The sequence below is a fragment of the Saccopteryx bilineata genome, chromosome 2, assembly GCF_036850765.1.
Source record: "Saccopteryx bilineata isolate mSacBil1 chromosome 2, mSacBil1_pri_phased_curated, whole genome shotgun sequence".
Taxonomy (NCBI): Eukaryota; Metazoa; Chordata; class Mammalia; order Chiroptera; family Emballonuridae; genus Saccopteryx; species Saccopteryx bilineata.
The window spans coordinates 203,336,392-203,351,200 of NC_089491.1; the positions used below are offsets into that span (position 1 = coordinate 203,336,392).

Sequence of the window (14,809 nt, forward strand, 5' to 3'; positions counted from 1 at the left end):
AATGAGTAAAAAAGCTGTATATTACAATACTAATTCTTATAGCTCAAAAGAAACATGTTAAAAGAAATACATTTCCTTTAGCTACTCTGGCCCTAACTTATCCTGTGTTTGTAAGAGGAAAGTGGAATTTAGGTATTCCCTCCTTCTTAGGGCAGTGGTTCTCAACTACAGGGAATTCTGCCTTGAAGGGAACATTTGGCAATGTCTAAAGACATTTCAGTCGCAGAGTTGAGGGGTGCTTTTGCATCTAATGGGTAGAGTCCAAGGATGCTGTTAAGTGTCCTACAACACACAGGACAGCCTCTGACAACAAAGATTTATCCCACCCCAAATGTCAATAGAGCTGGGGTTGAAAATCTGTCCTAGAAATGACCTCTTTACTTGACCTCACATATTATTTTACAACAAAATCTTTGTATCTAGCATATACAGTCTTACTAAGAAGACCATGAATACAAGAATACTTAATACATAATTTGATTCACTTGGGAGAAGAAATGATACATCACTGATATTATCAAGTTAAAATAATTATGCCTCTGAATGTGTTGGTTTATTTATTTATTGATTTTAAAGAAACAGAGAGGGGGAAAGAGAGAAAGAGGAACTTCATTTGTTGTTCCACTTCGCTGTGCATTAATTGATCGCTTTTTGTACGTGTCCTGATCAAACCTGTAACTTTGGTGTTTCGGTACAATGCTCTAACTGACTGAGCTGACCAGCCAGGGCTCGAATGTGTTGGTTTAAATGCCATGGTCAGCTGCCCTGCCAGTTTGATGGCTTTCGCCTGATGAATTGGCCTAAAGTAATACCTCCCATCCTCAGGCCCACCCCTGCCCTAAGTAGCTACACACTGACAACAGGAAACTATCCAAGTGTTCCAGATATTAACAACCCATAACCTGCCAACAGCCATGGCCCAGGACGCTCACTGCTCACTAACAGGTGCTTGAACAGCAGCTTTTATGCTGCTCCACTGTCTACTGGCTGCCAAGGCAGCAGCAGGACAAGCATTGACCTGCACAGCAAATACATGTTGAACTTGGATGTCTACTCCAAAATATTCAGGTAAAACTTACACGGTTACATACCTTCAGATACAATATGTGAAATTTCAGCCAGGCCAGCAATCTATTTTTCTCTATTAAATATTTAAGAATGATAGGAAATTTAGCACTGAAGACTAAAAGACTAGTTTAGAATATGGACGTATCAGGTAACATCATTCCTCTTCGTATTCTATTGTTATGAATTAACATGTATTTCCAGATAATACTATTTTATTTTTTTTTAGTAAGAGAAGGAAAGAAACAGGAAAGGAAAGAGTTGAGAGGCATCAACTCATACTTGTGTCATCTTAGTTTTTCACTGACTGCTTTTCATATGTGCTTTGACGGGGTAGGGGTGGGGTTCAAGCTGAGCCAGTGACCGCTTGCTCAAGCCAGCAACCTTAGGATCATGTTGATGATACCGTGCTCATGCCAGGGACCTTAGGATTTTGAACCTGGGGCCTCAGTGTCCCAGGTTAACACTCTATCCACTGTATCACCAGTGGTCAGGACAGATAGTGCATTTTTCAATGTATACTTCAGAAAGTTACTGAGATGTTTATGTCACTGTATACAATTATTATAATTATTTAGAACCAGAGGTTAAATTTACAAACTTATTTGGAGCAAAGAAAAGCATTCACATTTTGAGGAACTAAGTCAAGTGGCCAATAAAATTCAGCTTTGTTAAAGCTCATTGAGTAAAATAAACCTATAATCTACAATAGCCAGAATATAGCAGCTGCATATTACAAAGAAAAGAATACTCTTATTAGATAAAAACATGGATCTTATTAACTAGAAACAATTTCACACTGTATTGTTCCTATAACATCATCATATGAATTGATTTCCAGACTCAATTCAAGCAGAACAAATTCAAATCTGGTGAATTTTAGGGCCTTCTCCCCAAGTAAAATCTGTAGCAGCTTTTAAAAATCCTAAACAGCTACTCTTCAGTAAGCATTATCTCAAATGGTTTCCTCTCCAGATAAGTAGAGCTATTTGCTAAACAGGTGGGCAATCAATAATGATAGCTTGATGCTTTGAAACTTGATTCCAAATGCTGCTTTAAAAAAAAAGACATTCTTTCATTTCTTTTGAGTTTTTGTAAATTTGTTACATTGTGTTTTCAACGAGCTCCCACCTCCCACCTGTGTTGGAGGTAGGTCACTACTGGCCCCACTGGGGCCCTAATCTGATTAGTAAGGCACTCTAATCACGGAACTGCTGATTCACCAATTCCAAATGCTCCCTGCATGGGTTTCAGCAGAATTGCAAGGATGGACATTAACGCAATGGTATCATCAAGTGGCATCCTATTTTCTCTGAAGTACCCACAGGATAATGGATAACTACATAATTGGTGCATCTGCTACTAACTGCATCCTTGTAATAATGATTTACAGATATCTTGGTTCTGGAAAAGGCATAAAGAAGGGTTTGGCTTATTACTATCTTGTGCCTCTGAACACCCTGAATGGAGAAAAACAAATTGCAAGCTTACTAATGAGGGTGCTTTCATAGGCTAATCATTTGTTTGTTTTAAATGAGACAGTCTGATTCTATTAAGGTAATCAGGCTTTATTATAAATGAAAATGTTATTCAATTTTACATTATGACCCTGGTTAAATGTGTGCAAACACGGCTATTAGCATAATTCCCTCTATATTGTGTGCCAGGCATTGTGCTCAGTGCTGCACCTGTTCTGCAGTTAGTCCTCCTAACAGCAGAGTATAAACTTGAGGGGCAAACAAAAACACAAACTCCAATGCTATTAAGATGCGTATGTGTGTCAGGGGGGACACCTGTCTAATAGACTGCTAAGTTCCCAGAACGCCGACCAATGCCCGGCACATAGAGAGCACACAATAAACACACATTGAATAAGTGCTTGAGTCAGTGAATCAATGAAAGAACTGTGAAAAAATTTCAGCCTTGTCTGGTAGGTATAATCAGTCCCATTTTCAGGTAAGGACAGGGCCTCCCAGAGATTATGGGCCCACAGTCACAAAAGAGTGCATGGAAGACCTAGAGTAGGGCAACAGGTGTGTCTGATTCTGGTGGTTCTGGAATCAGTGTTCTCAGTGCTGGTTGTGTCTGTGAGAATCACCTAGACTCAGAGAACCTGACATCTGAGTGCCCTGCCGCTCGCCTCATCAGCATGTCTGGGGAGATGGAGGTAGGTAGGCAGACAGCAGCGTACTCTGAATGTTCGTGGATGATTCCAGTTCCACAATTTCTACTACTGTTTAAGAACAGACATAGGTTTGGCTTTCCGGGTCTAGGTGAGGTCTCTAAGGACATGTGTTCCCTGATGGCCCTCTTCTTCTCAACATGCGTTTCCCTCCACCTTGAAGACTGTACCTGCCCTGCCCTGCCCACTCATTTCATTCCTAATCACGCTTCAGGAGTCAGAACTCTCACTGTTGAAGGTTCCCCTGATCCACCCACACCAACTATAAAAAGGCCTTCCCTGCCCTCTGTTCTTCTTGAAGTCCTCATCACTCAAGTCCAGCATTAATCACCACATGGGTGTCCTTGGCCACCTCTTCTACTGGAACTAGCCTGCAGGCTCTCAGAAGGCAGTCTTGTGCACTGTGTTTTGTTTATTCTGTAGCTATCTGGCAGCTGGCATCTCCACAGGTCCCCAACAAACATTTGCTTATCAAATATATCAATGGATTTGCTGGGGGGTTTTTGTCAGTAGCAGATGCATCAAATATTTTCTAGAAATAGGTATTTAAACATTACAAAAGGGATTTAATGTTATTTCCTCTCTTTACCACAAAAGTTAATCATCAACTTCTCTAATATGCTTGTTAGAAAAGTTTAATTTCTTTTCCTTTATTTTTGTTTTGCAATTTTTAATACTGAATTTACTAAGCTATCATGTTATCATGCTGTCATGTTGCAAATATCACAGGGGCCCTAATTTATTTTAAAATGCTATGCAAAACAGTGTGTTTTGTAAAAAATGTTGGCAAGTTTTAATAAAATGTTATTCAATAAATAATACATAATTGTATCTTCTGGGATTTACAGAACACAAATTTTAAATCAGATCTGTCTAGATTTTATGTGTGTGCATGTGTGTGTATTTGTGAAGGTCATACTAGCAAGCAATGAAAAACTATGGCTTTTAAAAAACAGCACAATCAAGGTATGAAACCAGATATCTGAGTATGTACAACCAGATTTCTTGTGCAACCCTATACAAGGGCTATAAACAGCCTCTGTAAACAATTAGTTTGAAGAGAAACAGTGCCAAAAGCTAATGGAAGTTATCAACAAATTCCCCTTATGATGTGTTTTTTTTTCTTTTTTTTTGCTAAGAAGGTAGCATACAACTACAGTCAAAGTCTTAAACTCTGTTTCTAGATTGACTTGCTGATTGGGCAAATCAAATGACCAGTTAGACTGAACATTTAAATAAAGAAGACTCACTTCTAGCTCTCCAAGTAGAAAAGTAGCAAATGTTGCAGTCCCTGAGATTGGGGCCCATTCTCAAGCTGCATGAGGAAGTGCAGGCTCCCTGATAGAATCAGGCTCCCTGATAGAAGGGCAGGTGGACAAAATATTGATTCAGGGTGACTGACTTGGAAACATCAGAAGCACTTTGGGATGATGTAGCCTTATCTCAACCCCTAGTTGGATAAACTGGAAAGTAAAATACTAAAAACTAAGTTCAGCATCCCAGGTGTTCCTGGAAGTATGACAAATGATTACTTCAAAGCTTTGAGCATCCAACTGCCAACAAACACTTAGAACATGAGAGGTGGGAGCAGACAGATGACAGAAGTAGCAGAGAGGCTCCCATGCCTGCGCCAAACCCAATAACTGAATTTCTCTGTCCCTAGTGACTTCAAATGCATGAAGTACGCAGGGAATTCAACATGAGGGAGGGGCCTCAACACAGCTTGGTGTGTGTACCTGCAGGACAGCTGCCATTGGGGAAGTTACAGATGACCAAGGCTGACCTTTGGGAGTACAGGGGAATGCACAAGGCCACTGCTAGCTCTTTGACGGTAATGGCAAGAACCTGAAATCAACAAGATTTCTGAAGAAGATCTTATAGGAATGCATCAAGGAAATATACCAGAGGCCTCCAAGTTGTAAGCCACAAGGTTCTATCTATCTTCGGTTAGCAATTTCTTGTTACATTATCCTTCCACCAGATAGTGCATGGCAAAAATAAAAAAAACAAAAAATAAATAAAACTTAAAGTAGCACTTTGGAAATCAATCTAAATGTTTTATTATTTTTAATTAAATATTACAGGTCTCCCATTTATCTTCAAGTTATACAGCTAGTCAGTGGCTGGGCCAGCAGGGCCAGTCATCATACTTCATTTCTCCGAAGCTCTGAGTCTTCATCTGTAAACTTGGGATAACACTACTTACTTTATAGGATGGTTGTGTGAATTTTTGGAACAGAAAGTATTGATTTCAGTAAATGCCCACATAGTATTATATTTGCCCCCAAAATGTTAAGTCCCCTTTCTGATTCTTGGCTTGGTGCATTTCATTACAATTTATAAAGTCCTTAAAAACAAGAAATTCTCTTACAAATCCCTGCATTCCCCAAGTCAGCCCAGTGTCATGTTCCAAAATAAAATTTATAGACCAGGTCTTTCAAAATTTATGAGAAAACAAGAACCCAAATTGAGTGACATAATAGCAATTTCCTGGTCCCAAAAGTACCCTCATGAAGCCCATGGCTGCCTTTGCTAACAGTCTGATAAAACGTATCTGCCTCTAGCCCCCATTCTATGCTGCGGTCTCTTCAATTGGTCTTAGGCTCTGGTTCTTTTGGGCACTGGGGGAGGTGAACTACCATGAACCTCTGCCTATTTTTCTCATGTTTGGCAAACTCCTTCCCTTATTCATTCTTTTCCTTATCAAGCAATTGTTCTCTGCTTTATGCCAGGCACAATAGTAGACACTTTTGAATCTGATTAGACCTTGCTAACCCCTTGCCTCTTTGTGTTCCTCTAGCTACCATTTGGGGACCATCTGGTTGCCCTTAGAAAGCTAAGATGCTTCACCTGTATGACCACAAACCCTGTTGCTGTTCAGATCCTGCTGACACTATTACTCTATCACGGATCTGCTCAGAGTATTATCTCCTTTGCTATCCTCACTACCTGGGTTGGATCCAAGTTTATGCCATGTGTTCAAACACTATCATCTGTGCTAGTGGCTACCCTATTTGAGTGGCAACACTTTTCCATATTAGTCACCTGGCTGCTTCCAGCCATGTTCTATTCCCTATTTGTAGGCCCAGCATTAACATTCCTGTAGGCAGCTGGTTATGACCATCTCATTTATTTCTGAATCTCCATATCATTACCCTCGTCAAAGCAGAGCTGATTATAAAAAGGATCAAAAAATCTCAGGTGAGGTTCTGAAAGTAAATTTTCTGGATTAAAGGCTTCTCTATAGTCACTGACACCCTCAAATGCTTTGAAACTGAATATTTAAAATGACTTCTATACTTATTACAAAAGTAACTCTGCACAGAGTATATTTCTAGACTGGTATCTCACAATGCCTCTAACAAAAGAGTAATTCCACATTCAAATCTAGTCATATCAGGGAAAATTAACAGAAAACCTAAATATGTTCACAACTAATGAAAATTAATGCTCTGAGCTGAGAATAACCCAACAAAAAAATACCGGAAAATGTAGTGATTTTTCTAATGGTTTCAGAAACTTGTGATTTGGTGATTGCCTGAGTAATAAATATTTGTTACTGGTATTTCAAAGCCATGAGCATAAATGTTGCTTACGGTTTGTCTCAGACTTATACATGTGATAACCCTGGAAATGGCCTTTCGAGGACTAGCTGAGTAGGGGAGCTGCCATAGCCAATACTGTTCTCTGCAGTCTGGGAATCCTGCAGGCTCATCTCAGAGCTGCTCCCCCTCAACTGGAGGGTGGAGCCAGCTTTAATGTTTATGTGGAACAATGGATCCCACATGAAGGAGAGATCTTATATCATCTAAAGTATTAGCTACCCTAAAGGATTTATTAGATCTCTGAAAATATATGTGTGAGGGCCAAGTGTAAATGACTCTTGTCCAATTATTTTTTGCTAGAGAAAATGATTAAAAACTTTTTTTAACCAAATGGAAGAGTTTATGCTATCCCAAACAGTCCTGTGAAATTTGCAGATCATCACAAAAATATATTTAAGATATAGTTTACACTGAGCCCTGCCCCCCCAATAATGAAAAATAAATAAATAAATAGATCAGATTAAAATAGACACAGAATCACAATATTCTCTCACCTCGACTGCACAGTACTGATTATTGGTATCACTGTCGATGTGATATGGAGATCCCTCCCACCTCGAAATGCAATCCCCCCCTCTTTTTTGGAGTGATTGGTGCATTAAGTTCTAAGAGAGAATAACAATTACATTGAGTTCAGGTGTTAAAATGTATTAGGGAAAAAATTAGTTAGCACACATGCCACAGTTTCCATATCAGAAAAATACGGGATTTCACGTAAATTACTGACAGATACATTATCTTCGTAAATTTCAACATGCATTCAAATAGAATTACCGGATCACAGTTAACATCATAATTTTTGCAACCTAAAATTATGATACTAATCTCTTACATTTGTATGAATGTGAGGAAAGATTATTAGAGTCATTTATCATACACCCTCCAAAAATCCAAATAAACAAATAAGTAAATAAATAACTAAAGGTGCTCAGACTCAAGTTATTCACATATACTGCTCAGTAAGCATTAAATCTCTATGTCCATGTGCAGCTTAGAATATTCAAGTATTTTTTTAAAAACCCTTTGGAGTTTCTGCCTCTCCTGATTATTTTTCCTTTTCCTTGACTTCCAAGTCTATGGTATTGACTCAGCACTGTCAGAATTCTTTTAGCATTTCTAACTACAAAATAACTTCAATTTATATTTACAAGACTAACAAAGCCTCCTTATTAAGAAAGAGAACTACACAGAGTCTCTTCAAGGAGAGACATACGTCAACTTTTACTGCTACTTATTACCATTAAAGTAGCCTGCAAATGCACATTGACGAGATTGATGAATTTGATAACCCTTAAAAAAATTATACTTGAAAATTATGCGATGTCATTTGAAGAAAATTCTAGGGGGAAAAACATGCTATAATGCAAATTTCCACATGATTTACCCAGAAGATGAGTAACTTTACAGCGTGAAAAGTATTTCAGGCTTTCACTGATAATTTTGCTAGAAAGTGCTAGGCAACTGATAGTGTTACCTATGTGACTTGAACTAATGCAATCATTACTTTAACACTGAAACGGAGCACTTGGAGTTAGAAACTTAACAAAGGAGGAGTGAAATCACACTTACCACAGGTTGTAATGGGGCACCGGGCATCATGGCATTGGCTAGTTGCATTTGCTGGGCTAACATGGCCATGTTCTTCTGCTGAATCAAGTTATTGCGCCCATTAATCTCCAACTGTGTTTTTAAGTGTGGGGGTGGATGAAGATATTTGCAGTTCTCCCTGGAGCAACGACCCTAAAAAACAAAAGCAGAAAATACCTTAGAAAAGAATAAAATAAGCAAATCTTAAAACAAATAATAATAATGCAAACCTACCACTTGAATCTACTACGGGTTTTTCACCCATATGATTTTACAATGCATTTAGAATTAGTAATGAATTCATCCAAATGATTATAAAAATGAGGTATAAAGACATCTGAAAAGATTTTTTAAAAGTTCTTTTAATATTAGCACTATTATATCAAGATCCAAGTTAAAAAAAATCTACAAATTGCCAAGGTAACACTAAAACATAGAATACCAAATAAAGAATATAAAACTCCTGCCATAATAACTCTGGTTAACTTTAATGAACCTAAAAGAATCATGAAGTTTTACCACCTACTTTACTTGTACTGAGTTCTAAAGAAATGAACTTAGAGGATGCAAAGCACACTGTATCTTCAGTAAAACACCTTTACTAGTATCTCATAACATATAAAATTTAAGTTATTACTAAGCTTTAAAAGCCCATGTACTAAGATAGTTAAAGATAAAAAGAAAATTCCCACTGTATAGAGATTAGTAAGTATAATAAAACACCGGTGAAAAAAATATAGCCTTTAACTTTTCAAACATAGATGTAGTCTCCATTTCCCAAGCACCATAAATCAACCAGAAATAAAAATATTTACCCAACAAAAAACTTACAATGTAAAATGACTTACTATAAAATAAGAAATGTGAATATACCTTCCAAAATATATATATATATATATATATATATATATATATATATATATATATATATATATATATATATAAATCTGTCATATGCAATATTGTATGAAGGACTGTACCCATGTTATTTTAATATATTGTCAAATCATACTGGCAGTAACAGATCTCATCAATTACTACCTTGATAACTTCTTTTACCAATAATTCTAGTTAGAACTGTTTGTGAGGGTAAAAGATTTAATTGAAGGCATCAACCATCTTCTTGTGCTTTCCTTCATTTTTCTAAGGAAAATCTATTTTCCATAAGTTGACTTTATACTGACCTGATGCAGAAAAGTGATGCTTATGTTTGTGATAAAATCCATCAATGCTCATTTAAATGACTGATTTCTAGCTTGTTTTAAATAATGTTTTTAGGAACAAGTTTCTATACAGAACTGGTATCTTAGGATACTGCCTGTTACTTTAACAAGTTTTGTGTGATATAGCATTATTAATATTATTTTAATCAGGGGGCAGTAGAGAACAGTAGTTGATAGCAAGGACTTGATAGGTCTCAGGACCTGGGGTAGAGAACTAGCTCTCTCACGAATTAGCTGTATGAATTGCATAAAAAGTTAACTGAAGCCTCGGAGTTTTTATCCATTTCAAAACTGCTGCATAATCTACACCAGAGGTTCATTATAAAGATGAAAGAAGATAACATATATGTCATGCCCTTGACACTCACTGCATATCGCTTTGAGTGAGGTCCAGAGCTGATATTATCACCACCCCACCACATTTTAAAATGTATGTTCAACAAAAGAAAAACAACACTTTGGCATTAGGGTAATTTTTATGGTTATTTATACTCCCAAATAAAATAAGATTTAGATAATCTATAACTGGTTCCATATGAAATCACCATTTTTTATATCTGTTGAGACCATGTTGTTAGCTTAAAAGCATCTGAATGCAAAACACCTTTTACAAAAAAAGCATTTTGAGTCATGAAGAATGACTGGCCAACAAACCTCATGGATGATAGACAATCTGACTTCAAGGTCATTCGGCTGAAGTCTCCTGGAGAACACCTGCTTTCCCCATACAAAGAACAACCTGGCCCTAAGAGAAATTCTGATTCTCAGTATCCTCACATCATATTTCTTACCAAGACTGAACTTATTTTAAGTGAAGATAAGCAGGGTGATATCCACCCTGAGGATTCAGTGACTGTCAATTCACTCGGCTCAGTTTCTATAGTTCTATAAACAGTACAGAGGTTGCAGCTATCTCCCTGAGGACTTCATTCCAGGGCTTCCCTGAACACAAACCACTCAGCCCCTCTCCCTATGATCATAGCCCAGGCTGAAATAGTGAAGGAGAGAAATCATGTCCTGCCCACCATATAACCCGTGTCATTGCATTTCAAAACTCTGAATAAAGCTTAGACCTTTGATCTTCTTTTTGCATTTGCCATCTCTACTTGGGAAAAAATACCATTTTACTATTTCTTAGACATAATATTCTTCTTTGCCCTGCTTGATTTGATTGGATTGGAGCCTCACTTTCAAAAAGCTATGCTTGTAAGTATCAACAGAGGGTATTTTTGGAAAAATAAACGGAATACAATGCCTTTTCCACAGAGAGTTTGTGGCATAGGTCTGGGGCCCCCAGTAACTCTGGTAGCACATAAAACACTACAAAACACAACTCTATAAAGTCACATGGATTTTTCATTGATATGTGTGGAAAAAAAATAACACAGCCTCTGCAATTAGTATTAGATAAATTTAGCTTCTTAGGAAGTATAGAACTTGTTTAATGCTGTGCTGCTGAATAATTGTGGTTTGACAGGTAAAAAGTCGAGAATAACTTAGAATCAACATCCTTTTCTAGAGGATTGCCTAAAGCCCCAGGAAAACTGCAAGGAGCAATATTTTTCATTGAAAATTAAGGTAAATACGACATTGGTACCCCTTTATCTAGGTTCATCTGTCTAAACTCCCAGCATCCACATCTCAATAATCATTTGAAGAATAAATGAATGAACATTTCTTACAAAATAAAGATGTATTCTATTCTAAGTTGATTCTGGAGACAATAAAAATAGAAGAGCCTGACAAACGGTGGTGCAGTGAATAAAATGTCGACCTGGGGTGCTGAGGTCCCAGGTTCAAAACTCCAAGGTTGCCAGCTTGAGCACAGGTTTATTCAGCCTGAGCACAGGCTCACCAGCTTGAGCATGGGGTCATTGGAGTGTGAAATCACAGACATGACCCCATGGTTGCTGGGTTGAGCCCAAAGTTGCTAGCTTGAAGCCCAGAGTCACTGGCTTGACTGGGGACCCATGGTCAAGGCATATAGGAGAAGCAATGAAAAACTAAAGTGCTGCAAATACAAGTTGATGCTTCTCAACTCTCTCCTTTCCTGTTTATCTGTCGGTCTGTTTCTTTCTCTATCAAAAAAAAAAGAAAGAAAGAAAAGATAATAGAAGAAAAAAAGCACTAAATCTAATGTCAAACTTTGATTTTGACTTGTATTAACCTTATGGTGCATTTATTTAGAATAAAGCTTGCCATGATAAAGAGGCAACAGCATGTTTGCACATTTCACCAGGGAAGAAAGAAGATTTGTGTTGAGACTGGCATCCCAAAAATCTATACAGTGATAACACATTCTAAATATCTAAAAGCAGAAATTCAATCAGTATCTAACACTTACTTATGTAGATTTTTGTACAGGAGCTACTACTCTAAGTCATCCAGAGATTTTTACCTCAAGATATATTAAATTGGGCTGTTACAATTAATGTCAAAATAGAAATATAAAGAAGTTTTTATTCAGTTTTGATGGCTACATGTAGTTTCAACTAGTGCCATTTGATTGCACATTTTATCAAACGTAGCTTGGTTGAAAGAGCAACTTTATTACTCACTTCCTGTGTGACCCTGTGGAAGTTACAATTCTCTAAGTGGCCAAACCTTTTCTGTAGAATAGCAACAATACCACTGATCTCATTACTGATGTATGCAGACTGAGGAAGATAGTTGCCCAACCTCATACATGGCTCCGGGTATAAAAACTATCAATAAATATTGTTTTTCTTTTTTTTTATTTCGTTCTTAAATAACAAGCAGCAGTTGCTTAATTTAGTACCATTGTCTGTTAAAAGTGCTAAAAAAAAAACACAAGTACCAAAAACATAGAGACACTTAAAGTCAATCATCAGTAATATAAGCTTGACCCTTAATCATCATTCTGTACTCGCCACATTGACTAAGGAAAAATGCCATTCTAATACATGTCTTACAGTATTAGGTTTCTGAGGTTTGTTTTTGTTGATTGCAGTGTAATCTTATTTTCAGTGAGCTGTCCAGCTGACTAGCAGGCCACTCTAAAGAGCCTCTGCCATAAATACCAAAGACTCCATTCAAAGAGGCTGTTTATAGGTTAACTCAAAACAGATTCCAAAGACATCATTGTAATGTATGCACTATATATTTTAAGAGAATGCAGGAAGCTCAATATCGACCCACAGAGTACATTTTTCTCTAATTTTCTACATCTATAAATTAGAAAGTAAACTGTCCAAATAAAAGTCAACAGTTTCTCCTTACAGTCTTAAAAGCCTATATATGACCAATAATGGTCATTTGAGCGATCAATTGATCAAGTAGCACCCAATTTCTTAAGTCAAAAGCTGCTTGACTGAATTTAAAGATTTTTTTCATTAGCCTTTGAAATTGGCACAATGCTTGTGATCACAAAGGAAGCTGTATGTTTAGATTAATTGTTTGAGTTAAAAATAAGCACCTTGTTAATTCTTAAACATTATAGTTTAATAAAGTGTACTTTTAAATAATTATGCATGAGCTTGTATGTACAATATATATCTGAAAATGATGTGTACATGATATATATAGGTAGGTATAAATTGTAAAATAAACATAAAACTGAAAGTAAAGACAGAGATATGACAAAAACTCTCTTAGCTATTTTTAATATTTGCTTTAAAACTAGTTAATCAAAAATAACTACTTAGTTGGCCAAACTCACTTAATAAAACAAAGAAAAATTAAAATTCTATTTTAAAACTGGAAAAACTAATATTCCATTTTTAATTATAGTTCCTCCACCTAAATAAAGGGAATATTGTGATGTATGAGGTCAAAATGTAAGAAGACATCATATTAAGCTGCCAAAGGTAACTATGTGGTAGGATTATAATTACTGACTCAGATGTGGGCAGATCCTGGAAATAAAAGGGCAATAAAAAAAATGCAGCGGAACGAGCTTATATTCATAAGTCTTTTCCAACTTCCACTGGAAATGCTGGTTCTCTGGTAAGACTGGTCAAACTGCAACCATTTATTTTGATTGTTCAAACAAAACCAGTATTTTCTTGGGGACAGCTGAGATATGCAAGAGTTTTTGAAGTACATTCTGGAGATATGCATCGCTCAGATATGCACCAGAACTCTGACAAAGGAATCTGGTAGCTTCCTATTAAAAATTCTTCCTGTTTTGTGTTTCTTTTTTCAGCTAAGATGATACAAATATCTCACAAAAAGTTTGCCAAAGAGGGGAAAAAAGCAAAACGATAAACACTGGCAGTCAAGAAGTATTGTTTCAAGCATTTCCAAAAATGTTTTTTATGATTCTACCAGCATTTAAATCAATTCTTGCATCAACTCTAATAAAAAGGTAAGTAAATAAGTAAATTTACATACAAAATATTTTAAAATCACAAGTACATCCAGTGGTAGGAAATTGATGGCAGTCTTAAAGGCAATTAACTTAATATATATATATATACACACACACACACACACACACACACACACACACACACACTATCATTACACAAAAATGCACATAAACATATACACTCAGTGTTTTGTCTTCATTTAGGTAAATATAAGTGTAATTAACTCTAGGAATTGCAGTTTACTAGCTTTTGAAAATGTTGACAATAAATTAATTGTGTCTAACAAACAAACTATTGTAGCTCTTAAACGTGCTTTTCCTGCTATATTTTGGTTATAAGGACTGTTTTGTGTATTGTAGGCATTTAGCAGCATGCCTGGCCTATGAGATGCTTGCAGCATTCCTGTCCTCCGTTATGACAATTCAAACCGTTACCTCGATATTGCTACACGTCCCTGAGGGTGAGGGTGAAGCAAAATCATCTCCAGTTGAGAGTCAACCATTGCTTTATACCTAATGAAATTTAATGGGGCCTGAGTGGTTTAAACAGAAATTACTTTTTTCACAGTTCTGGAAACTAGAAGTCCAAGATTAAGGTTCTAGATGATTCAGTTTCTGGTTAAGATTCTCTTCCTGCCTTACACACAGCTGCCTCCTTGCTATTTTCCAACATGGCCTTTCCTTGGCACATGCCCATGAAGAGAGAGTAAGCTCTTTGTTATCTCTTGTAAGGGCACTAATCCTATCAGATCAGGGCTCCACACATGTGGCTTTAACCTTACTGACATCCCTAGTACCCCATCTCCAAATACAGCCA

The 14,809-nt window shown here is 36.8% G+C and overlaps 1 protein-coding gene across 15 annotated transcripts in view; it reads right to left on the bottom strand.

The window, feature by feature from the left end:
- The window catches only part of MBNL1 (muscleblind like splicing regulator 1), a 223,435-nt gene that overhangs the window by 31,665 nt on the left and 176,961 nt on the right, over positions 1-14,809 (bottom strand). For all 15 annotated transcript variants that reach the window (XM_066259077.1, XM_066259066.1, XM_066259075.1 and 12 more), the window contains one exon: positions 8,422-8,592. In XM_066259077.1, coding sequence (XP_066115174.1) covers positions 8,422-8,490 — 69 coding nt within the window. In that variant the 5' untranslated portion in view covers positions 8,491-8,592. The remainder of the gene's footprint in view (positions 1-8,421; positions 8,593-14,809) is intronic.